The sequence below is a fragment of the Seriola lalandi genome, unplaced genomic scaffold, assembly GCF_002814215.2.
Source record: "Seriola lalandi dorsalis isolate HSWRI2012SDOR001 ecotype SW California unplaced genomic scaffold, Sedor1 jcf7180002054591, whole genome shotgun sequence".
NCBI classification, from domain to species: domain Eukaryota; kingdom Metazoa; phylum Chordata; class Actinopteri; order Carangiformes; family Carangidae; genus Seriola; species Seriola lalandi.
Genome location: NW_019525144.1, coordinates 1,680,455 through 1,706,865, shown reverse-complemented (window position 1 = coordinate 1,706,865; position 26,411 = coordinate 1,680,455). Strand labels below are relative to the sequence as shown.

The 26,411-nt window shown below is 41.2% G+C and overlaps 3 protein-coding genes across 3 annotated transcripts; 1 reads left to right on the top strand and 2 right to left on the bottom strand.

The window, feature by feature from the left end:
* Positions 1-1,723: 1,723 nt before the first annotated feature.
* On the bottom strand, positions 1,724-5,881 carry hpf1 (histone PARylation factor 1). The gene is made up of 8 exons (XM_023419070.2): positions 5,808-5,881; positions 4,741-4,924; positions 3,998-4,184; positions 3,685-3,783; positions 3,336-3,489; positions 2,701-2,788; positions 2,221-2,393; positions 1,724-2,048 (listed from the first exon to the last, which is right to left on the bottom strand). The coding sequence occupies exons 1-8, from the start codon at positions 5,844-5,846 to the stop codon at positions 1,914-1,916; spliced, it is 1,059 nt and encodes a 352-aa protein (XP_023274838.2). The 5' UTR covers positions 5,847-5,881; the 3' UTR covers positions 1,724-1,913.
* Positions 5,882-6,794: 913 nt separating this feature from the next.
* On the bottom strand, positions 6,795-16,291 carry pde5aa (phosphodiesterase 5A, cGMP-specific, a). The gene is made up of 20 exons (XM_023419115.1): positions 15,907-16,291; positions 14,992-15,676; positions 14,132-14,221; positions 13,889-13,969; positions 13,716-13,805; positions 13,425-13,577; positions 13,262-13,329; positions 12,996-13,144; positions 12,425-12,600; positions 12,257-12,307; positions 11,837-11,983; positions 11,038-11,166; positions 9,583-9,677; positions 9,332-9,419; positions 8,828-8,928; positions 8,645-8,722; positions 8,495-8,558; positions 8,342-8,416; positions 7,517-7,600; positions 6,795-7,366 (listed from the first exon to the last, which is right to left on the bottom strand). The coding sequence occupies exons 1-20, from the start codon at positions 16,185-16,187 to the stop codon at positions 7,235-7,237; spliced, it is 2,817 nt and encodes a 938-aa protein (XP_023274883.1). The 5' UTR covers positions 16,188-16,291; the 3' UTR covers positions 6,795-7,234.
* A 1,341-nt stretch (positions 16,292-17,632) lies between these two features.
* On the top strand, positions 17,633-26,342 carry ppp2r2ca (protein phosphatase 2, regulatory subunit B, gamma a). The gene is made up of 10 exons (XM_023419111.2): positions 17,633-17,870; positions 18,471-18,850; positions 19,266-19,363; positions 19,467-19,650; positions 20,171-20,283; positions 20,555-20,732; positions 22,051-22,215; positions 22,394-22,563; positions 23,272-23,363; positions 23,591-26,342. The coding sequence occupies exons 2-10, from the start codon at positions 18,787-18,789 to the stop codon at positions 23,886-23,888; spliced, it is 1,362 nt and encodes a 453-aa protein (XP_023274879.1). The 5' UTR covers positions 17,633-17,870; positions 18,471-18,786; the 3' UTR covers positions 23,889-26,342.
* The last annotated feature ends 69 nt before the right edge of the window (positions 26,343-26,411 follow it).

Sequence of the window (26,411 nt, the reverse complement as noted above, 5' to 3'; positions counted from 1 at the left end):
TTCAGACGGGAGAGTTAACAGTGTGGTCCATTATTTCAAATGATGATTTAAGAAAGAAAGAAAGAAAGAAAGAAAGAAAGAAAGAAAGAAAGAAAGAAAGAAAGAAAGAAAAGTAAAATTGCTTACACAAGTCGGAAATTATCACAGCCCAGGCACACCGGGCCTACATAATGTAATCTCCCTCTTAGTATTCTTATGCCCTCACCTTGGTCTGGGTCTCTTCACTGAACTACAAATTTAATGGGAGTTGACAGGGCAAAATCAATAACAATGTCTTGGAGACATTTAAAAACCAAGCAGGACTCGAGTATAGGGGGTGAGGAGGATGAGAAATTATGTTGAATTGGCAAAATACTGTCATTGTTTATATCTAGATTCGTTTTCAGAGTAGATCATATTGCTCCAGATCAGATACTATATTAATTTACCTTTTATTTAAAAGGCAGAGTGAAAGATGATAATATTAGAATGAGGATTAACCAGAATTGCAGCAAAGGTTAACTTGTTTTGAATTCATCATTTTATTTAAAAAGCACATTTAACATAATCAGTTATGAAAGTGATTGATTTTTGGTGGGTGTTCCTTTGCCCTGTACTTAGATAAATCCAGATTCATGGCTGCTCATTCCAAAATAATTAAATTTTTCAAAGGAAATTGTATGGAAGTATTGGATTTAAACATTGGTTTCAACCCAGGCAAGCTTTTTATTATTGTCCAGGTAGAATGCAGACATCTTTGAGATCAAAAAATTATTAAATAAATAAAAACTAAACCCTGGATAATAGGTACAAAAACTTTACTTTACCCTTTAGGTGCATAGGGAATGGTATGGAGTAAGCCTGGATTACCAACCAGGCAAAGTGGGCAACTGCCCCAAAAGCGCTTGATTCACTGTGTGCTGGTTCCTTATCAATTATCAAATGCATTATTATGTAATCTTGACCCCCATCTTGTAACTTAGAGAGGCTTGTTTCAAAATCTAGATGGTACATCTTTATTATTTTGGGTTTACATGTGCAAATATGGTGCATTTTCCTAAATAAAGTATTTCGACAAATCACACAAAATCTGTTGCTAGGAAGGATTATAGCACATAAGAATCGATTGCTTTATGGGTCTCTGTGCAACATATAATGAGGACGCCATCTAATCTGTGTTGTTCTGACAGTATGTGATAGGAACCGGGAGGCCTATAAAGGTTGATGCAGCAATGCTCCTGAGGAGAGCATAATTGATTATGTTATTTCCAGTATGGAAGTATGGTTCCAGTAAGGATGACTCTGGAAAGAATTATTCCAATTTAAGTACCATCACAAGTTACCAGGTTAAATGAAAAACTGAATCCATCTGATCTATTCTATATGTAGTTTACCTGATCAGTGTAAATAACTGCTAATGACTGTTGGGACACGATGACTCAACTGGCAAGGTAGGGATGTCTTTCACAAACATGTCATTATACTTTTTTTTTTATGGGAAACACTGCCCTCTGTCGCCACTGCAAGGTATTACACCGAAAACACAATCCTGTCCTACAAACAATCTTTTATAAGATTGCTGTTGGTTTGTCAGTGTCCAAACCAACAGCAAAATATATTCTTTGATGATCCAAATCTAAAAATGAAACTGCTGGACGGTATACACAACAGCTGCTGCATAATCTAGACGCAAGGTTTGTTTAAGGATTCACTGAGACCACCTTTCATACAAAAATTGGACAGGTAAAAATATAAAAATACTTTATTAGACATCTACCTTTTACAAACAAAATATCATTGAACTGGTTCCAATCAATGACAGCAGCACCAAAACCACCAAGAAACATTAACAATGACAAACAACAGAAGACAAAGACACATGGTGGGAAAAGCTTATAAGAACAAGAACTGAAATTAACTTCGGAGTCTTTTTTTTAATGTGCAGAGAGTTGGTCCAGGTTGTCATGGCTACGGCTTGAGAGGTGGGCCTCCACAATTTCCCCAAATAAATTTCTCTTCAGCAAGCTGTAGGCCATAGGCAGAAGTTGCTTGATTACCTTGTGAAAATACTGTGGGGCAGGGTGTGGGGGGTGGGTGGGTGGGGGGCAGGAAACCAAAGAACAATAAATAAATTTCTTCCAGTCACATTACTACAAAATCAATTGACAGACATTGGGTGTAATGAAGTGAAATATCAGAGTGGGAGTATGGAAGGATAATTATTCATGTTCTGAGACTTACATGAGATCCGTAACAGAAGAGGTCTATTCCTAGCTCATAACCCATGCCATAGTCACACTCATCGTTGGCAAACTGAACAAACGTGATCATCTCCTGGAGAGGTCCAAAGGCTTTGACACGCTCGTCATCATTCTGCGCTTCAGCAATTGCCTTGCAGATCTTTTTGAGACCAGCTAGGTACATAAGAATAATGAGGGGAAAAAATGCAAAGAAAAACCATGAATTTAGATTATTAACAGACTTGATTTCCATTTAAGCAAAACTAAAAACAGCTTCAACTGTAATAGTATTTTTAAACATGCAATCTGTCATTCAAGGTGGACTATTATAAATATTCACAAAGTTGCTCAAATGAAATCAAAATGAAATCATGAGCTCACATCAGAAACAGAACAATCGAGGGAAGAATCACCAAAGACAAAAGCGGCAAGGGCCCCTTGATGATCACCAAGGTTTAATACTATGTGTACGTAGGCTCACCATCCGTTTCTGGCAGTTCTCTGTATCCTACATCATTTTTGTCTACAGGCACAACAATGCCGGCACCGTGGAACGTCTTGGTAACCACCTGTGGTGTGACAAGAGGTTTCTCATTGTCTCGTATCAACTTGAAGCACCTTATTTAGTCAAACATATTGTTGTTTTGAACACACGACCATCACCACTTTAAAATAAGTTATTCATATTTTTGCCAAATGCTACTACGGTTTGGAGCTCCATTTTGCAAGAGGGTTGTGATTAAATTAATGGATGCCTAGTTTTATTGCATTATGGCAACGCAGTGGGTTGAGAATGAAATGAAGGAAGGAGGATGGAGGATAGGAGGATGTGACGGGGCTGGCAATGTGTCCAAAACACTAATAAGGTTATACACATGAAACCAACATAGACTCTATTTCAAATGCTTGGGGTGTACTTGCAGGTGTCCTCTACATACTAACTTGCATCATATGGCAAACACAATTGAACACAGTATTGAATTGATACACTGCAATGCTTTAAATTTTCAGTCCAAGGGACAACATATGAGGTAAAAAATTAGAAGAGTTACAAGTGAGTTTTAAAATCAATATAATGTGGGTAAATAAAATAGTTTTCTCCATTGTGTAAGCTACCTTCTTGTCCCTCTGCTTCATGCCTTTGGTCTTCTGCTCTAGACACAAACCCAGAGTCTCAGCCCTCTCTCTCAGTTTTGCCTCCAAGCTTTCTGAAGCTTCTCCCCCTGCTTTCTTGCTGCCCCTCTCTTTCCTCTTCCTCAACAGACACAGGCTGACCGAGGAGGGAACAAAGAGATCAACAGTAGGTAAGAAGACACACATGGAAGGGGGAAGATAATGAGGAAAAAACATCTAATTCAATAATGCTCCTCTGCTCTCACACATGTGAAGATGCACACACGCAATAAGGCAGATGATCATATATCATATTATCCTATGTGGTGAATATGTGGTAGTTAGTACTCACAGGACAGCAGCAAACAAGTTGTCCCCCATCTGTGTTATAGTGCAGCCCTTCTTGGCTTCATTTTCCCCGACAAACGAAGGGAAGGAGTCTGGAGTATCTCTGGTGGATTTTTAGGGAAAAATCAAATCCAGTAAAAATAAATCAGAACAACTCATGTTTCCATATAAACATCCCCTCACTAGCCAGACTGTGTTCTCTCACTGTAGCTGGTACAGTACCTGTTAGTAGGCTAAGTCTGGTGCAAGCTGTAACATTGGAATAATAGCACTTATACTGACTCAGCACAGATCGAATACTTCATTGTGTGCTATACCTGTAATAGCCAATGTGATGCTGGCTGTTCTCACTCCCCTGAAGTATGGTCTGAAACTCTGGTGGGTCATAAATATACCTCCAGTGAAGATGGAAATTAGGCTGAGGATTCTTTGACTTTTTGTGAGCTCCAGCCAGAATGTCAAAGGGACCAACCAGCTGCAAACCCAGTGCGTCTGTCAGTGCACCTATAGAGATTAACATTCATAAAAAGAATACATTGATACGACATGCAGACATACTGACAAACGGATGCAAAACCTAAGAAAGCTCAAGCAAATGGTCTAAGAAAACAAGGAGACAGTCTGCTTATGTTGACCACGTTCAGGGCCGTCATCTTCCTGAACAACGCAGAACATCACAACTTTGGAAAGATAATTAACAAATAACTATAATGATAATTAAACTGGAAAGCTTCCATAATTTTATTGTCCTTGCATCTCAAATGTTTGGTGGTGATGATGAGCATGAAACTGCTTCTTCATGCTAAACTGGCAAATATAAAGGCAACATCAAACAGACAGACTTGTGTAAAGAGTTATCTCAGATGTTGGGCTGGTACTGTGTATTTGTGCATCCAGCCCATCCATCCAGACTTTCCATTGGCTAAGCATCACTAATCCCAGTGGCTCCATCCTGTTTCCTCTATGTCTACATACAGAAGAATTGATTAAATGTCAGATGCACCTTCTGCCCTATCAGTGTTATTGTAAAAAGATATGGTGTTAGTGTAGAACAGCGTACCACGGGGGTTGTCAGGACAAAGCTCCTTGCAGAAATCCCAGAAGTGGTACAGGTCCTCTGGCATTTGAAGCTTGTACAGTTGCACCATCTCATCCCGTTGCTCTGAATCCACCTTTGACAATGGCACAGCTTTGGATTCATCAGTACGGGTTTTCTTCGAATCCCTATTGCCTGTACCTGACTCCTAAAGAAATGTATTGTAGGAGAGACAAGTATGTTATACTGTCTATACAGTACACCAAGCTATAACTAACACATTTTAGCACAAGCGACAACGAAATAAACTGACTGGCAGTTGTTTCCAAAATGTTATCATCACCTCCATATCAACGAGGGTAATCTAAATATCAGAAAAATACCTTTCAGTATAACACAAAATCAGCAGCATCATAAACTGCAGCTTTTACATAAGTTGAATCAACGCCTCTCAAAAACAGTTTGAACAAACTGAACAATACCATAAAGGCAGGATTTATTGCACAGTTGTTATTGAACTGAATCGATAAACTGGCAACTGCATTGCATAAGGCCCTTATAAGTAAGAGCTATGGTCAGTGCTCTGTATGTTAAAACCGGCAGAGGAGTATGAAGGGACCGAGCTCTCACACAAGTTATGTTAGCAGTAAGGGCACTCATTTTTGGCCTTTATGGGATCAAACCACGAATCGAATCAAATCCATGCACCCACGCTTCCCTGCAGCAGACCACAGAGAGGTAAATTAAAGCTAGCTCACATCGCTAAAACAGATATACCGTTATGACTCAGCACTTCTCACTTGTGTAAGTCTGCGGTGTAATGCAATCACCTTTCAAACGTTATGATATAAACTGTGAACGTCACTGCACGAGCAGCTCTGCAGCATCAGTCAGCAGAACTGCTGCCATGTTGTCGTCTGACCGCTGCTGCTCACACAGCGTGTGCCAAACTGTTCTGCCCACAACGTTTAACAGAAGCCGCTTAATCTCTACTGTTGCCAGACGCAACACAGCTTTTATCCTGGTGAACCACTGCTTGAAACGGAAATGTCTGGGACCCAACCAACGTGGTGAAAACAGCGTAAATTTACCTGAATTGATTTGGGTTTTCTTTTTGCGCGCCCTGTCATTTTTCTTCCTCTTTTCTCTTCGTCGACTTCTTCTTCTGCAGGTCGGACTCCGCAGCAACCGCGCCGCGTTAAAGTACACTACTGCCCCCCTGTGGCCGGGGATGCTGACTGCAGCTGACAGTCTGTAGCATTTTGTAAGTTTATGAGGACCGGAAATAAAGTATATAATTGGAAATGATCATGGTGATGAAAGTGTGTGCTGAAAATCAATGTAAGAGTGAATGTTAACTAAAGTTCTTGGCATTCTGGCTCAATGACCAAATTTATTTGTTACAATTTAAAGATTTAAAAATTTGTAAAAAAAAGAAAAAAAAAAGAAAAAGAAAAAAACGAATACGTCAGAACAACCATCAAACGCTGAAAAGTAGTGCACCAAGAAATTCACAGCACGCAGTAGGTATCTAATTTTCAGAAAATCCAAAAATGTATAAGGCTTTTTAAACAACACTGGTCCTACATGGTGGCTCAAACATCACATGCTATAATGCATATGTAGGATTATACTGAAATACTGAACTGCCACACAAACAGAATTAATATGTCTACTTGGCAAAAAAGCTCTACTGATAAGGTTTGCGATAATACTGTAATGCATTACAGGATACTGTTCTGAAAATATATACTGTAATATGTGTGGTGAACAATAGATTTCCCTGTAGCTTTTTACTTTCATGAAAATAACACAAAATTTCTTGTCCGCACTCTTGCAGATTTTCTGGCTAACCTAGCAATTCTGACTGTGTACATTTAATTGCATTAGCACAGTGTCATAGACCAGTGTGGGCCTGTGGCAGTGGTTCATAGTTTGTCTCTGTCTCTGAGTATTGCATGGTCTTTAAAACAAAACAAGAAAATGCAGTGAATCAAATGTTGGATGTAAAAAATAAAAAATCTCAAAATGCTAGATCCTGATTTGATAAATATATGGGAACACATAAACAAAGGGACTTGAGACGTAAGTTTTCTTTTAAGTATTTTCAAATCTGGATAAACATTTACAAATCTTAGTATGCATTTGCAAATCTAGATATACTGTACATTCATAAAACATACATATGAGGTGTGAGAATGATCAACTCCATGTTGCAGACTTTCACAGTTTCATCTTTTAAAAGTGGGGAAATGTGAGACTTGACACTGCTGACATGGTTTATATACAGTAGGACATGCTGCAGCATATTCTTTTAGCCAGTTGTCTAGGACATAACTGCAGCATTTTTACATTAGTCAAGATTATTGTACATCCTGTTAACACATTTGGTAGTCAAAGACACAAATTCAATGTTTAGTAAAGGTGAGTCCAAGAGAGGAAAGAGAGAAACTGGCGTTTGTAGGTAAAATTATTTTTTGCTGCCAACGTTAAGTGTCTTCATCTTCTGTCCGATCCTCTATTCCTCTGTCTGTCTCTCTTCCTCATTGGCTTCGCTGTTTTCTTCCTCAGTAAGACGCAGCCAGTTTTCTCTGTTCTTCTTACAGCCACTCAGCAGCGGGGAGCAGGTATCAAACAGTCTTGTTACAGCCTGTGCAAGAGACAGAGATAGTGAAGAAAAAACATGTGACAGAGACAAAGACAGAGAAAACGGCAATTAGAGCGGAGAATAAAAGAATAGAATAGCAGCGAGGACATTGTTATGGTTCACATGCACATATAGTGCGCAGCAGTGACACACCTTGTAGAGTGGATAGCAGATCTCATCGATGTATTCAACTTGCATGCATGGCAGGCGGGTGCTGTTTTCTCTGTTCATAATGTCCTAGTGAAGAGGGAGTGTAAACTGGCTGTTATAACAGTAGTACTATTTGAGAGGAGGCCAGATCAAGGTCCACACAAAAACTATAGCTATTTACATTTTTTTTTTTTTACTTTAAACCTAAAAGAAACAAAGAACATTTAAGTTAATTTGCTAAAATAGAGAGAAAAGATCAATCAGACTTTATATTACAAAATAAAGCACCATGTTGTACATCGTAAGTTCACTAAACATAGTTGACCAAAGATGGTATGTTTGTGGTTCTCAAAGTGGAACCTGAGAGGCAATAACAATCCATGAAAAGCCTTTGTGCAGTCTGTATAAAGGCCATATGGAAAGAAATATACACAGATAAAATCAGCCCTGATGTCACCGTGACGTGACCATCACAACAAATATTCCCTTTGGAAGACAAACCAGTCAATGTGTTTGAACAGCAAAACGACAGCTGGACATATTTCTCCGTCTCTTCTCTATTGTTATCAAGGTTGGACATCCACTGGGTAATGTGGTTAAGTGATGTAGTATAAATTTAACAATGAGAATGTAACTGGGATTCAAATCTGCTTGAAGGACTCCCCAACATGAAAAGAGGCTGCATCACTGAGGTAAAAGAATTATTTTAGGATCAATATGACCAGACAGAAAAGTGTGATAAAAATGATGTGACTGCTGCGATGAATAACACTGATGTTTTTAATTAATTCAGGATTTATGATTTAGCATTTTGCTAGCAAGACTTACAATAGGTTTGATTTTGAACTCCTCTTTCTCTTTGTCCCCTTGAGCGAAGAACTCCATGGCAACCAGCCTGGCAATCTGTTTCGGATAAAAGAGCGAGGTTAAGGTTGTGATGAAGCGAGAGATGACGTGTGAAGTGTATTTTGTGAGACCTACCCTTTTTTGTTCAGGCCAAGGCTTTGTGATAGCAGAGAGGTCACTAGCCGTCATTAACATCGAACTGCGGGGGTGAATAAATATCTTAAAAGACAGCCCCCTTGCACATCATTATCATATGTCCCTGCTATTCATTTGTTTCATTCTCACCTTAACAGCTCTTTTTGTTTCTCATTCTTCCAGCTCACTCTGCTTTTCTTAGCCAGAGAAAAGAACTCATTCCTTCTCCTAAAAACACAGCCACGAAAAAAAACAAACAAATCATGTGAGTTTAAACAGGTCTGACACACGGCTTGACCTACAGGTACTTTGACATTTTATGTTTTAACATACTCCATGTACACGGTCAGGTCAGTGGCGAGGATTGCCCTTTTGATCATGTGTAGTGCAGTCCTGTGGTCTTCTGCAGAGAGACCGCTGAGAATCTGACTCCCCTGGGAGAAGATGAGAGAGATGCAGAGTGAGAGAGGGCAGTGAAGGTGGCATGCAGACTTAGTGATCGCCAGATACATGCAGAGGCAGTCGGGCATAAACAAAAGCTCTCTCTCTCTCTCCACTGACTGTAACTCGAAAACAAAAGAACAAAGACCAGTTGAAGGAATATTTTAATGCAATAATACATCTCTCTATCTTTGCTTTGGCAAATTGTGTGCATGCGCGTCATGTAAATAAAGTTGAATTTGAAAAACAAATGGATTAAGGTAAAGAGAAAGAAAGACATAGAGAGCAATGGCACAGCTCACGGATGTACATTCTGACACACAGGTGACTCATAGTTTGATGGAAAAATGAGAAATGGGTCAGAATGAAGGAAAAGATGAATGGTTGAGGTCTTACAGTGTTGTTTAGGATGAAGAGGCACAGATTGTAGTGGTGGTTCTCAAGAGAAGAGTGTCCATATAGCTGAGCTAAAGGCTGTTGACTCCTGAGAGAGAGAGAGAGAGAGAGATTATACTGAATATAAGAAAGCAGTGACTAACAACTGATATAAATAACCAAAATAATATATGGAAATATATAAATTATTCAAAATACATATACATTATAAATAACCATGTATATCAATTTGAATATCAAACAAAATGTACCTTTGTATATAAGAGTTACTGACTCCTCTGTGGTCGAGATCATGATTCAGAGTGGCTATCATCAATGCTAGGATCTCCAGACGGGAAAAAATAGTCTGTGATACAAACAGAAAGAGATAGAGACAGCGAATTAAAGGTAAAAAAAATGAAAGTCTTTACATTGAAGTTTTTTTCTTTTGGTACATTTTTTAAAAACAGTAAGTAAGGGAAGGGGAAGGCACAGCCACACATTCTGTCTTATGTGTAAAGTCAAGGATCTTTAATCAAGGATAAAAAACTGTACATAAAATGACTGTACACTATGTCACAAAGTCTTCCACAGAATTAACCCATGAGAAAAAAATGGCACAATACAGGATATGAAGATAGTGTATTGCTTTGAACCTGCCGAGCTGGGTGAAAAGAAAGGAAGTGAGAGGACCTCAACACTCCACTTTAGAGGTTAAGAGGTCAGTCACAATATGGATGATGATGTACAGCTGAAACAAAATAACCTACATCCAAAAGACCATTAAAATGTCCCAAAGGAAAAATCTTAAGTGAGAATGCAAACATTGGAAGTTAATTTCTGTCCACAGCAGACCACAACAGATGTGATTTATTGAACCCAAGAATCTAAAGATGTGGAAAACCTCATGAATATGGGGATACAACATTTCACACTTTAATCAAATGTGCACGAATACTTTTGAAATAAACAAATGACACAAATGACACAAATGCCAACGTGTTCTATCAACTGAGTGTCATTCCAACTCCTTAACTACATCAATCCGGATGAAGTAACTAGTTTCACAACACTATAGTTCACAGTCACAATTAATCGTGTCAATAGCGGGAGAGGCTAAAACAAGCGAGAGGCAGAGGTCAGTTAAGCAGAGATTTAGGCCTGTGTGTGATCCCCATGGAGAGCAGCTAAGAGGTTTTAGAAAGGTCTAAAATTAATCCTCTTTCAAATAATTAAGAGTGCTCTGTACTGCAGAAACCCTGCAGTCCTCGAATGACTCTTCCACAAACTTTACAATGGCTAAACCTCAAGACTTCATATCGTATCAAGTCATACATTTGTCAACTGTCAACTGCTACTGATACAGTTACCCATGGTGAATAGTCACCAAAATGCATCATGAGTATGTTTTCCTGACTATATTTGAATGAGGCATTAGAAATACCTGTTAAAATTCTTGCCACTTTTAAACATTTAGCTTATTATGGTTATATAATATAAATAATTATAAAAAATATAATCGGTGCTATATTTGCTCACTGGCCACTAGCACTGCCATGCTAAAACGTTAGCACGTTCTGGTCATCTGAGACTAATTTTGAAAATTGTTTTATTAATAAAAATGAAAATCAGCATGCAAAGGTATATGAAAACATATATTATTGTCTTTAAATATGCCAGTTTTTTGGTAGTGACAGCTGTTCACATTAACATATGCATGCACTGACCTGGAGCTGGTTTGTGGCCATGAGCATAGCAAACATGCTTTGCGCAGTGCACAGCGCATGGTTCCAGTTGTGATAAGGCACGTTGTTCCTGTAACCACGGCGCACAGTCAAGATCCACTGGCACAGACTCTGAGGGGAAGAGACATTTACAAAAGGTGTTAAATAACTGGTAATAATAAGTATTTTTTAGGGATCATTTATCATGATCTCAATTCAATTTCTAGTGCGATTTGCCAACAGATTAACAGCTCAAAACCCGCAACATGTTGAAAAAGAAAAGGAATATTTGGCATATCATTAAACTAAATGAAACCAATCTCTAATCCATATTCTGGTAATACCATGTGTTGTAGTACTCGAGTCCAGGACTTGAACTTGAGCACTGATCACTTAGACTCAGACCCAGAGTTGAGCATTAACAGCATTCGGACACAGAATTTGGAGATGAGAATTTAGACTTTTTTTGTTAGAAGTGCATTTGTTTGGCTGTTATGTGACATACAGTAAATTAACTCACTTTGAAATGACAGCTTTGTCATTTGTGCTTTTTTCATTTGTATGCCACTAGCACTTGAGCCCATCTTGGAACTCGACTCAGACTCAACCTTGATGATTCAGACTCAGGTAATGCGGACTCGACTCGGACTCGACTCAGACTCTAACTCTGGCTCGGACTCAGACACTGGGGACTTTAGTGACTTGACTACAACACTGGCACCATGGTTTAACAATAGCGCAAATATTCTCTACCAGAACGACTGCTTTTGCCAAGAAGCCAAATTATTCGCAGGTCAGTTACCTTGTAATCAATTTTAAAATCCTGCACTAAATTGAGGTCCAGGAACATACGGACGGTGGCCTGTGTGGTGAGGTCCTCTGGCAGGCCAGAATCAGAGAAATGAAAGTCCAGAATGTGCAGTTCTTTAGCAGAAGGAATGGTGACCTCCTGAAAACAGAAAACCAAAATACCAAAAGCCATTGATACACAGATATCCAATCACTCACACCCACAAGTAGAGCTGAAAGTGGACCAACCCTCTCCCTACCTCCCGCACACAACACACAGGTCAGGGAAGACATCTAACTGGTGTCACCTTTGACACCCACAGACAATGACAGCAGCAAATAAAGATGTTTAAGTGGGTAGAGCAGTAGTTGTACATTAGCAATGACGCCAATTAATTTTTTAATTAATTAGAGAGGCGAGGAGAAGAATCACCTGCAATGCCTGGATTTCCTGTTCTGCTGCTGTAATGTGATAGGCAAGAACCTGCGGGAAAGAGGAATGAACACACATAAACACAGTGTTTTAACGCCTAAATGGGTTCCTTTGACTATAAGCCAAAGATATGAGCGCTACGCTAATAAGGTAAGGTAGTTTTCCCACCTCCTGTGTGACCTCTATACTGGCCCTTCGCTCCTCAGTGATCTGCACGGCCTGAGCGTACTGCAGGGCCAGGCCGCAGTACACTGCCAGGTCTTCCAGTAGACGCTCATCATATTTGTTGAAGGCTTCCATGTCATCTGAGTCTCTTCTGCATTTGTTCATCAGCTGGCACACCGCTATAAGAAACAATATAGAAACAGAGACATGACAGATGTGTAGTATGAGGAGTTTTCAGAGGCTTCACATCTTTAGTCTTTGTGTCAGCTCTCTGGTAGGACCAGTATAAGAGAACTGTATCTGCCTGTATCTCTTCTGTTTATCAGCATATGGTAGTTTTCAAGGGTTAAATTAAATCCCTGCCTAATAGTCCTAATCACATTACCTAACAAATAGCTTCCTTTTTTAGGTTGTCAACACCACACAGCATCTAGTATGTTTACTGAAGCGAGCATGAATGATGTGTGTTTTAAGAAGGGACAGACTTTATAATAATTTGGCATAAGAAACCATGAGTACAATGTGACTGTTCTTTAATATAAAATGACCATTGCCATATCAGAGAGTAACTTACCGATAACATTTTCAGACCTCTCGTTTCTAACAGGGCAGCAGATGAGGCTCTTCATTGATCCTTCAGAACTCTCCGACATATTAAGTGTCGCCATAGTGACCAGAGTTCGAAGGGCATATGATGGATCTATATCACTGATGTCACGCTCCCTGAAAAATGATATGGAACCATTTTAGGATATGTCATACGAGAATGTAAGAAAATATCATTTGGTTTTGTTCATGTAAACTGTCGATGAGGACTTGTGGCAGAGTGCAGGCCAGTACCTTCTGTAGATCTGGCAGGTTGATCCGAGCTCCTCGCACTCAAGGTGTATCACTCGCGAGAATGAAACCTGAAATAAAACCACCAGAGGAACAGAAAATAAGTTTGGAAAGATGTGATGCATGACCAAATAAACAGACGACGAAATCTAACAAATAAGCACACCTCTTGCGCGATGACCGAGGTTTGCGAGCTGGGGATGAAGATGGTGCAGTACTGGGCATGTGTGAAGGGCATGATGGTAGCAGCCATCTTACTCAGCAGAACCTCAAAGGAATGATGCTCCTTTGACAAAACCTGTGCCATCTCAATCAAGGCCTGACACAAAAGCATAAAATACTGTTAGTATTAGTGTACCAGTGTGTGACAGGTTCTTAGGATATGACCACAGTAGAAAGCAGCAAATCCTGATATGCACACGTGACTATGCAGCTGGATCGTGTCTTATAACGTTACCTCACTGCGTTTGGCCTCCTGTCTGGAGCTCTCGTACAGCTGGACATTGTCCAGGACCATCCCCAACACATCCATATGATTGGACAGCACCTGGCCAAACCAAATTCAAATTTAAGATTTTCATAATTAATATCTAGCTTTGTTAGAAAATTAAAGAACCTCCAGGTCCTCACCTTTTCATCCATGCTGGTAAAAGCAGAAACCGATCCATCTCCTAAACTTCTCTTATTGGTCATTACCACTACACCTACCACCTGTGCACAACAGAAAACATTGAAACACTGAAAACATATTGAAAAACAATGAGAGCATCCATATATTTACTGATCAAATCATACATCAAAACAAAAAAACACACACACACACACACGCCTCTTGAAATAAATGAAGAAATGATAGGAATGTAGGAATGCTACCTCTCCCCTGTGCTTCCTGATGGGCACGCTCAAAACAGTCCTGATCTTGAAGTCTGATGATCGATTTTCATCTAAGACGAACCTCGGGTCCTGAGGAGGTGAACAGATTATGTGTCACTGCTCATGATATTTCGTTAACAAGATGCTTTTTGCATTATTGTGTGTTAAAATTCCTCTGTAATTTGGAAGCAACAGACATTAAAATCTCACCAACAATTTATTAATACTCATATGTCCTTAAGCTACATGATCACTATTGCTCATCTGCTTTAGACTCATCCGGCCAGGAATATCCACATTTCTCGCTAACCTTGTTGTCAGAGGTTACTAGGAACTACCCATCCACACGCACCTGACCAGGGATTACCTGGTGTCAGACTCTGCCAGGCACTGGCACTGATTCCTAATCACATTGGTGATGGCGAAAAGGAGGGGTGATGTGGGCACCTCCTGTAATTCCTCTAAAGAGCTGTGCTGTCCTCTCTCTTTTTGTGGGTGTGTGTACGTTGGCATGTGTGCAAGGGAAGAACACACTGTAGCCTAGTAGAGAACATCACCCTCTCAATAATCAGAGGTTAATCAGCGCAAGAAGTAGCTAAAAGGATTAGAAGACATGGTCCATCTGGGACTCCCTGACATGGCCTCAAACTCCTTGTCATCATCTAAAAAAACTGGTTGTCAGGAAATAGCAGGCTGATTTAATGAACGGTTCTCATTTCTGATCTAAAATACCTGGGCCCTGGAGAAAACTAACAATTTTGTCATGTGTAGAAACTCGTCTGTTATGTGTTAAGCAGACCTTACAACAGAATGCAGAGTCATGAGCCATCTACAAATAATGTGCCAGTTTATGCTTTTACCTCTGATGTGTCTCTCAGGTTCATTGGTGACCCTGTGGCCAGTACACATCCCATGATACCCTTCAGCAGATCCAGGTGCGCATGGCTGCAGATGTCGCCCTCGCTCAGGCATCCCAACACTGTTGGGGAAATCACCTCCTCCAAGGTGCTCCTTCCACCACACTTCTTTACCAGAGAGAGGGAGCAGACCTCAGCTGCCAGCAACTCCCCAGCATGCAGGACAGCCCCCTGGCAGAGCTCTGCCACAGAACTCATCCAGCTGAGACCCCCTCTCAGTAGCTCCATCATCCATGGGCAGCCCTCACCATGGCCACAGGCTGCAGTGTTTATAGCAATTGGATGCAGAAGCTGAGGACAGTGGGACAAGTCAGGAGAGCAAGGGCAACCGGGAGAAAGAGGACGACAGGGAGAAAAAGAGAAGCGGGAGGAACGAGGGGAGCGTGGAGAGCAAGGTGAGTGATTGCCCAATACATCTGGACTGCAACGATCCATCCAGTCAGGGGCACTGAGATTGGAGGCGAGGGGTTTGATCCTGTCTGTTAAAGATGAGATGTTCAGGTGTGAGTTGGTCAGTGGAGATGAAGTTCTGCGATGACGAGCCTTCATGAGCAGGTCAGAGTGATCAGAGCTGCTCCTGGGAAAGCTGGGCAGCAGTGGAGCTCCCTCTGCCTGATGACCACTGACCCTGAAGTCACAGACAAGACACATCAAGCTACATGACTAATTTGCTGGGAAAGCACAAATCAAAACACATACAATTTGCTTTTGTGGAAATTAAATTGTATGCATTGCTTCATTCCATTAATATTTCTAAAGCGACAGTTCAAAGTCATTAACAATAGCAATAAGTGCACAGTTTTACAAATGCATTTTCATTCTCAGCTGTCATTAGTAATGCAATAAAAAATATCTTACGCTGAAGCTCTGCGTAAAAAGTACGCCCTCGTAAAGTCAGAGTGGTCATCCAACCATGCTTCCACCTGGTCGCTTCTCATACCATCTCCAAACCTCCTGCTACGCGTCTTGGAGCGGGGGCTCCACAGCGGGGAGAAGAACCAGCCCATTCCCTTCCCCATGGGCTGCTCGCTCACCCTTTCCCTGCCGAAGGACTCCTCGGTCCCAGCGGCTAGAGATGCCCCGAGAGTTGCGCGGCCAGGTTCCATGGACTGCAGCGCTTCCGAGTGGAGGCAGGGCATCCCCTCGCTCAGGTAAAGCGAAAAAAGATCGATCAAACTCAGGTTTTTGGTTTTTTTTTTGCCCGATAAGCTATGTAGGAGAAACCCCTGCCATGTGAACAGGAAGTGAGGCAGACTCAAAGTGCCGTGCCAGAGAGGAGAGCTTAATTGTTAGTGGAAGAGCCCGTGGAAACGATTGCGTCAAGGTAATCCCCTGACCTTTATTTAGCTGAACTGGCCCCACAGGTTTATTCGTTAAAGGGATCCGATTTAAATTTCACTACAGAACTAATTAACTCAGGCTTTGTTGCACAATGAATTGAATGGCTGGTTAGTCCTACTAGTTTTACTAAGTGCTTCTGGCTACCTGAAAAAGGTCCGAGTTTCCAGATACATTTTATTCATTTTAGACTTGTATAGAAATAAATTTAGGCCATATGAACTAATATCACGACATTTATTGCCTAACATACTTTGAAGTGCCCTCAGATAGGCATTTAAATACACAAAATTAAACAATAAAAACACAAATAATATACAAACGATAGTACAATAACATTACAATTAAATACATAGGCTACTTGAGTGTCCCCTTCAGTCACATCTTGTGAATAATCTATATGAAAAAATGAATGAACAGGAAATGAAGTCATTACCTACCAAACCGAGATACTGCAGTTTTGCATTATAGACATTTAGAATTGTTGCTTCTTCTTGTGACAATATTTTTGGTTTAGTTCAGTGTTACTATGTGTGTCACAGTAAAGATTTTTCATTTATAAATACTGGCGAGTAACATTACAGATAAATAGATTGAATTGGATATTTTTAAAATATTGCATAATGTGACATCTGAATCCCTCAAAAATTATTTTAAAATCAACCTAAGGCCTTCCATACATTTTAAACATGCACATATCCACAGTAAAAGTATGACACATGTCACAGTATAAGTGTTGTAGAACATGTGGGCTTAAAAAAAGTACTAGAAGGAAAAGAATGGGAAGTTCTGTTTAATTGAATTGTCTTGTGGATAGTTTACATGAAGTGGCAACATGATGAGGGGCATCACATCCATGTAAGAAAGAGAGAGGAGCAGAGGTCACAAAGGGTCAGTGCTGTGATCAGAAAAGCCTTATCAAACAGCCTCAGAAGCTGCCATACAACACTGCTGTGTCTGCAGCTGGAACCACAGAGCCATCAGGTAACTCCTGTGAATAGTTAATTCCTTTTAAAGCATTGCTCTATTATTCAAATCCTTCCTTTCCAAAAAATAAATTTGTTCTGAATTTTTTTTTCCACTGCTTGACTACACACCACTCAGTGTTTAACTGCTCCCTCTGCTGGCCTCTCACTCCTCATCACCTGCAGTGGGTGGATCCACGAGTGACAGCTGCGCTGCGATTGGCTGCTCCAGGAGGAGGCTGCCATGACACAGTGGATGCTGCACGGAATCAGTTCCACAGCATCAGCAGGCAGCGGACCTCCATCCTCCTCATTATCCCTCTCTCGTTCTCTTTTTTCTCTTCCTTTGCCTCTCCTCCTCTCACCGCCACCCTTGCTCTCTCTTTTCTCCCCCTGTTCCTCTCCCTCCGACAGACACGTAAGCCTGTTCGAGCACACTGCAGCAGAGGACGTACACACACACCAGAGAAGATAGCAGCACCAGCAGCAGCAGCCGTAGCAGCAGCAGCAGGAAGACTGGTAGGTGTGCTGAGGCCTATCTCCCTTCCTCCTGCAGCACAGGCAAGACATCGCATTCTCCTCTGATCTCCGTCAAGGACTATCTGAGAAATGTGCATGTGTGTGTATGTGTGTGTGCGTGTGTGTGTGTGTATGTGTGTGTGTGTCAGTTTTTTTTTGTGTGTGTGTGTGTGTGTGTGTGTGTGTGTGTCTGTGTGTGTGTGTGTCTGTGAGAGCAGGGATCTGGAAAGTAGGCAGAGAGGACTACCACACCCTGGGAGCATTTTAGTACCACTGCCGGAGCTACGCAGAGTGAATGTTGCAGTGGATATTTTCATTCTCACATGCTCTACATCCTGTACTTGCTTCTGTATTCATATGCAAGGATTTATATTCTTTGTTTTCCTGCTGGAGGTGTTTGTTGTTTTTCCTCCACTCTACAGCTCTGGGATTTGATTCAGCGCTGACTAGGCCTCATGCGTCTGCCCATGTGTGTCTTTGATAATGAGTGTGTTGAATGTCTAACAAAGGTCACACCATTTGGCATGCTGTGTGCATGTATTGTCAGCCTGCCTAATGACAGCTCTCTCCTCTCCTTTCCTAAACCATCCTCATCACCAGCCTTTCCATCTACTTCCCCCTGCCTCACATCCTCTACCTCACCAATTTCCTCTTTCATATCCTCCTGCATCTGTTTTTTCCCTCTCGCTCCTTTTCCTTTTTCCTCAAACCCACTATTTCTCCTCCCATCTCCATTCCATCCCCTCTTCACGCCTCTTCTCCTTTTCCGGCCGGCTGGTTTCCCAGGATGCCTTGTTCCAGGCCGCTCCGCTAGGCCCGAGCAGCATGGGCGGAGCCTGGGTGGGGAGAGAGAGCACGGATTGGACCCTTCCCCTCAGGACGGGCACGCTGGCGGGTCACCCTCCCTCAGCTTCAGATGGGCGAGGACGCTGAGAGCCCCAAAATCAACCACACCTTCCTGCGAGACTACGTCACTGAAGGTAGAACAGACGGTGTGTCATGGCTGTCTCAGATATGTCTCTGTGTCGGATAATGTGCCGGTATGATGGAACAGATTCATTTCAGCTTCATGGATGCATTACCCCTGCACTGCTGGATAAGAGGAATGGATGATGACATTCATCACTCCATGAACCTGACTGAACACTCAGAGAGAGACACTTGTTGTTGGTGCTGCTTTAAATGTTAGCCCTCGTATTCTCCTATGACAGATGCATGTTTGATTTATGGGTTAGAGTCCAAGGATGCAAAAGTAAAATGATTAATTTTCTGCCCCTCGTTTTGTCTGTGCCCACTCAATATCCTTTCTTTACTGTCATCTCTCTCTCTTTTTCTCTCCCTCGCTCTATACTTCTTTCGCTTAATTGCCTCCTACTTTCCTGTCTTCCCTCCCAGCTGATGTCATCTCTACGGTGGAGTTTAACCAGACGGGGGACCTGCTGGCCACGGGGGATAAAGGTGGCCGAGTGGTCATCTTCCAGAGAGAGACTGAGGTCAGTTTCATGTGTTCTAAATGTTTAGTCTTTGTACTGTATCTTTACACATAGAAATGTCCATTCAGAGCTGTGTTTTTTTTTCACCATTGAACCTGGACAGTCTAAAGGGGAGTCGGACGAGCCAGGGGAGACGGGAGACTCTGGGGAATACAATGTCTACAGCACGTTCCAGAGCCATGAACCGGACTTTGACTACCTGAAGAGTCTCGAGATTGAAGAGAAAATTAACAAGATCAGATGGCTGCCACAGCAGAACGCTGCACATTTCCTCCTCTCCACAAATGGTGAGACTTCAGTGACATGGAGTGTGTACCTCTACCAGAGGATCATCCAGATTTCTAGTTCCCAGCTGGGATGTAACTCAACTAGTATCAAGTATCAACCGTGAATATGCACGGATTTCTGTTGGTGTGTATCACAACGTACAGTAAAAACCCACTTCCAGTTTCTAGCAATATGCCAGCCTGATGTCATCATTTATCATCTAGGTTGGATAAAAATACATTAAGCCAGTCATTGGATTCACATTTGGGGTTACCATGGTGGCACCACCCTGCCAGTGTGAAAGCCACAGATTTCAACCTGTGCTTTAATTATATTCCTGTCATGAATGTTAGGGATCAAATTTTCAAGAAAAGTAGTTTGTTTCCTTAAAGTGTAACTTTCATCTACACTAGAGAAAACAGATCATCTGGATTGCCTTAAATCTGCCAAAAAGAAATACACAAGGAATCATTATCAGTCCCCTTTTCCACTGAACTAAACCAACTTCCTCTGGTGTGATAATCCTTCTGCCTGTCGCAGATAAGACCATTAAACTGTGGAAGGTGAGTGAGAGAGACAAAAGACCAGAGGGATACAACCTGAAAGATGAGGAGGGACGGCTCAAGGACATCTCTACCATCACCTCTCTGCAGGTACACAGGCAGACACAAACCCATACTGACACACCTGCACATGCACACGCACACTTTTATTTTGGTCAGTCAAATATGTATCAGGTTGACATTTGATTGGCAAGCTCACTGTCTTGCTTTTGTGCTCTTGCCCTCGTGATCGATGACTGTCATGTCCTCTAATCCTGTCCTTGCCTTCCTTCCTTCCTTGCCTTCCTTCCTTCCTTCCTTCCTTCCTTCCTTCCTTCCTTCCCTGCTTCCTTCTTTAATCTTCTGGCTTTCTCTACCTAAGGTGCCAGTGCTGAAACCTACCGATCTAATGGTAGAAGTCCGTCCCAGACGAGTGTTCGCCAATGGACATACCTACCATGTCAACTCTATCTCAGTCAACAGTGACGGGGAGACGTACCTGTCTGCTGATGACCTCCGCATCAATATGTGGCACCTGGGCATCACGGACCGCAGCTTCAGTATCCTTTATAACAGTGATTATAACAGTGATTTCTTTTCTTTATCCCCTTAATCTGTCGCTGTAGGAGGATTCTCCAATTTGACATGGCAAGTACAAAATTGACTATTGGGCCGATTGCAACGAGCAAATCATCCTAGGATAATCTTTATGCAAAAAACAATTTCTGGAACATATATAAAACAGAGGAAGAAGAGTGGAAGCGGTGTATATGTGTATGTCACTGAGCCTTTCCCTGCTGATTTAAATTTGTTATAATGAGTCAGTAATATTCTTGTTCGCATCCGTTTGAATCATTTCCCAACCTAAAAAATGAATGCTTATTATGCTGCTTAAAGGAGAATCACATTTTGGTTGGAGAAAATGACATTTTTTGTCAGTGAATCTCTATATTGAAATATACAGTTTAAATCCTATGTATGTCACTACTATGTTACTTTGTATGTGCATAACTTGAATGCATCAATTAACAGTGTTGATGTGCACCACATGCAAGTGTGCCAACATGCATATGCATGCTCTTTGATGCCGAAGAAGATTCACATGTATTGTGCATGAATATGGAATGTTCCTTTGGAGAAATACCCTACTTTGAAATCCACTTTGTGTGTATAGTTTGTGTTTATCAGTCTTCTACCACTGCCACTATGAAACTAGCAAAACCATACATCTAAATTCATACATAAATATACCAAACAACCACTTAAAAAAGACATACAGTAGAAATATACCTCACGTTCTTGTTCATCTGAATTCATCCCATATCTATTTTTGATGGAAAGAGCGCACTTATGTTTGGATTTATGTTTGGATTAGAGTGCCGTGTAACACCTCGGAGGATGTGTTCAGTGCAGTGTGTAGCATGTTGGATGCAGTGCATTTGGTGACTTCCCATTCAACTGGAAGCTGACCTAGAAAATCGCAGAGGCATCTATGGAAGAAGAGTTTAAATAATTCACTCAGCAGTACACTTTCTGCTGAACCACACAGGACTACCACAAATAGAACAGGGAGAGGATCAGTGTGTGTGTGTGTGTGCGTATTGGGGGTTGGTTGGGGTGCAGTTTTTCGATTATGATTAAGAATTGAGGTGCGAGCAAGGGGAACATGTTGGTAATACAAAAAATTAAACATTTATCTTCAAACTAAAAAAGCAACTAAAGATGTTTAATGAGCATAAATGTTCCTTTTTCTCCATGTGATTCCTTCCTCTCAGGATGTGCATTACGACTCTTCCCTGCAGAAATACCATAACATGAATACAATCATAACACTGTGTGCATCTGTGGTGTTTGTTCCTTGACCGACCCTCTTCTCAGATATTGTGGACATCAAACCAGCCAACATGGAGGATCTGACGGAGGTGATAACAGCAGCAGAGTTCCACCCTCACCACTGCCACTTGTTTGTGTACAGCAGCAGCAAGGGCACCCTGCGCCTCTGTGACATGAGAGCCTCTGCACTCTGTGACAAACACACTAAATGTGAGCAATGTTGTGGAGTTTAGGGACAAAAAAAGTCACAGTTTGCATGCTGTCTATGAGACTATAATGATGGCAATACTGTCTATCGTATTTGTATGAATGATAATGGCTTACAACACAGACTATTTGTTAATAATTAATGTGATCCACCTACAGTAACTCCTCTGTCTTTGTCCAGTGTTTGAGGAACCCGAGGATCCAGGGAGCCGGTCCTTCTTCTCAGAGATCATTTCCTCTGTGTCGGACGTCAAGTTCAGCCACAGCGGACGCTATCTGCTGACCAGAGACTACCTCACCGCCAAGGTGTGGGACCTGAACATGGACAAGGGCCCCGTGGAGACTTACCAGGTGAAATAACACATTTTCCTTATCCATGTTTCTGTCTTACCTTTATTTGTCGCATTCTGTTTGCTGTGCTGATTGAATGGAGTCCTGCCATGTTAAATCTGGTTCATGTAGAGTAGCATTTGGCACCGTATAGTTTCTTACTTGCTTTTAGTCATATGTTGCTTGGTCATCTGTGAAAATGTTACAGTATATGAATTTTAGTTGTGAAATTATTACTTAGTTGAAGTCATTTATCTGGTTAACTGTCAATTTATCATATAACATATGCAGGTTCCAGCTCCAGATTTTCAAATTTTCCATATTACTAACATATTATATATTATTTTTCCATATTTATAGTACTTAAATTTGAATATAGAAATGATAGGATTTAGGTTTTGGACTGCTGATTATTTAAAAAACAAGCAGTTTGCAGGTGTCATCCCATTTTGTCCACCATTTTCTGGCGTTTCTTTTTATTTTAATTTATTGAAAAACAATTGAAAGCAACTCTCTTAGTTGCACCCCTGAGATGCCACGTGCTGCATGATTTGCCTAAAGTTTGGTATGATACTGCATGCAGGTAATATGCAAAAATGTATTCTAGACAATGGAAGACAATGCGAGATGAAACTGGAATCCATTTGTGAGAGATGTAGTGTTAAATCCACTGCGCTGCCATGTACAAATATGAATCCAGCCCTGAAACTAAGTTTGCATCATCTCCAGGTCCATGAATACCTAAGGAGTAAGCTGTGTTCCCTCTATGAAAACGACTGCATCTTTGACAAGTTTGAGTGTGTTTGGAACAGCTCAGACAGGTGAGTGAGAGAAGGATAGACAAAGTAAAGCGTAATTAAGTACATTTGAAAGTAAAAGGAAGGTGGGATTCGGCAGTGTGTCTCTTCTTACAGTGATTCTCTAAATGCTCTGCCTCCACCAGTATACGACATTTAAATCAATCCCACAGACAAGCTTTGCAGACATCGAATCAATCTTGGTGCCTTCAGTTTTGTTTACCTCCTCTCCTCTCCTCTCCTCTCCTCAGTGTGATCATGACAGGGGCGTACAACAGCTTCTTCCGGATGTTTGACAGGGAGACGGGCAGAGGTGTAACCCTTGAGGCGTGGCGGGAAAGCAGCAAGCCTCGGGCTGTGCTGCGGACCCGGCGTGTCTATACTGGTGGCAAGCGTCGCCGTGGAGACGTGGGCGTTGATAGCCTGGACTTTACAAAGAAAATCCTGCACATGGCTTGGCACCCGTCTGAGAATATCATTGCCATAGCAGCCACCAACAACCTGTACATCTTCCAGGACCGTGTCAACCCTGAGACGCAGGCACAGTGACGGGGGGATGGGAATATGGACAGCGGCAGACACAGTGCTTTTATTGAATTTGTCACAGAAACATAAGCAGTGACTCAAGTATATCAGGAAGTCTTAGAGAAGGCATGGGGAGTGGACAGCCTTTATTAGAAGATTAAGTCTAAGCCAAGCTGTCTCACAACATACTGAGATACAACATCTGTTTGTGTTGATAAAAGATTCATGATAAAATGACAAGACTGTTGATTTATTGGATCCCCAGGGAAGGTGTATAATCTTTGTTTTTTTTTTTCAACACTGAGATGAACTGATGTCTCCAGGACATGTTTTTGGTCCCACTCTAATCCCACTTTTTGAAGATGTTTGTGTAGCTGCCCCACTGTGGGGGCAGTAAAAGAGGTGCGGGGACACCTCTCCATCTGTAATGACTCAGTGCTGTTGACCACACAATGTTGCACTCCTCACTCATATGCTCTGGTACTATTCGACACTATTGGAAGAAGGAATGATGCTACAGTCTTGTGATGATCTGACTGTGGATTCCAAGTAACTTTGCAGGATGGTGCATCTAAATCTAAATTTAAGCATTTTTCACAACTGTGAAACTGAAGATTAGGAGTGGTGTTACTGTACAGCCCCTCACAACATCCTGAACCTTTTTTTTTTTTTTTTTTTCTATCTAATGACAACAGCAGCTGAACCTCTCCTTTAGAGCAGTGCTCTTGGAGATTGCACGCATAATTGACCCATAATCTTTGCCCTATTCACTTTGCAATAACAGCACTAACAAAAACACAGTGCAGCAGTATTCCTGCTTTAAAACACAAGCTTTTCTTCTACAGGTAACATAAATGTACACTCTCTTTTTACCGTTAGCTGTAAATATTCAATGTTCTCTTTTTTCTTTTTTTTTAATGCTGTAGTAATTTTGGTCCCAGAGAGCTAAAAGGTGAAGAATGCATTTTTGTCTCATACACTGAGATCTCGTTTATAGAAAAGTTGTGGAATCTCATTGACTCAAGCTTTTGCTTGTAGTAGTACATACACGGTACATACATAGGTATTGCTGGGTGTAGAAAGAGATGTGCACAAACCAACACTTATGTTTTGTTGTGTATATTAAGCCTGTGATGGGTTTTGATTGCTGTATCAAAGTCTCCTTTTTCATTGTCTAAAGTACATACTTACATGGTAAATTATTGCAAATGAGGGAGACAGGGTGTTGATGTTGAGCCCTCTCACATATGCTCAAATTGAGGCTGATTGGTGATTAAATCTAAAATAGATTAAAGTTGAATTGCTGTTAAGTGTTATGCTAATATAAAATGAGCAAAATGCTTATTTTATAATACATAAGCACATTTCAGTGAGGGATCTTACAATCAGGAAAAAGTTGGAATCGAAGCACATTGTTCATGAAGGAGGCCGCTGATTCAGCGAATGATTCGATGACTAAGGCCGTGTCCCGTGTGTTTGAAGGTCGGAGGTTCTCATCAGTGCAATAGCTCATTATCTTCATTGCTGTCATGTCTTTAACATTGAAACAATGTCATGTGAATTTATCATATCACAGGTTCATAATGCCATTATACCATTATACCTCACAGTGCCACATGCTACTCTGGGGCGCGACACTGAAAGCCCAGGATGTACAGCAGTAAGGTGATGTCTGTGTTGGACTGAATTATGTGACCTGTTCAAGATTTGATTGTTTACAGTGAAGTGCTTTGTTTTCAAGTGACCTTGGCCCTGATGGGATTATTGTAAGTGGCGTCGACGTGTAGGCTACTGTAGCTGGTGGAGTAAAACTAGCAGTGCAGAAGTGGAAAGTGTCAAGTCCCTTTGCACTTTTTTTCAAAACCTGACAAGTACTCTGTGTGATGGATCAACAACAGTTCACTGTGTTAACCTTAAACCCCAAGAAAAGAAGGAAGCGTCTGTTCCACTCTTCTGCTTTCTCCTCACGTTTCACCTCTTTTCGTTTCAAAGCCACTGTTCACAGATGTTTATGTTGCAGCTTGTGAGCTAGGCTAAGGGGTTCTCTTATAGACACCCCTACTACCTTTTGGTCTTCACTGTCCATTGGTGTTTTTGAATGCCGACACGATGTTGCACTGATTGGTTTAACGAAGTGTACAAAACACAACAAAATCCATGACGACTCACAAGAAAACGGTTTACATAGTGACGGACCACCTAAAGGATTATACAAGTTCCAGGACTGTAGTCCTCTGATGGTGAGCTGTAGTTTAGAACAAGTCAGTTATAATCGCATCATAACCACCACCACCACATACAAGCAGTGAGAGGATTTGTGTTCAGGAGCACAGCAGCAGCAGCATGTTGCCATTATTCAATGCTACTAGCGTGTATATCTATCATACTTTAAAAAAAGACAAATCTAACAATACAAAAAACATAACTCAAATGAGATGAATGAAAGGAATGTGCATTAATAAAATAACAGGAAATCTGTGTTTGGTCCTTTTATGTCTGTGTCTATATTTAAAGGGACATCATTTTTTTCTCATCACTAAAAAGACG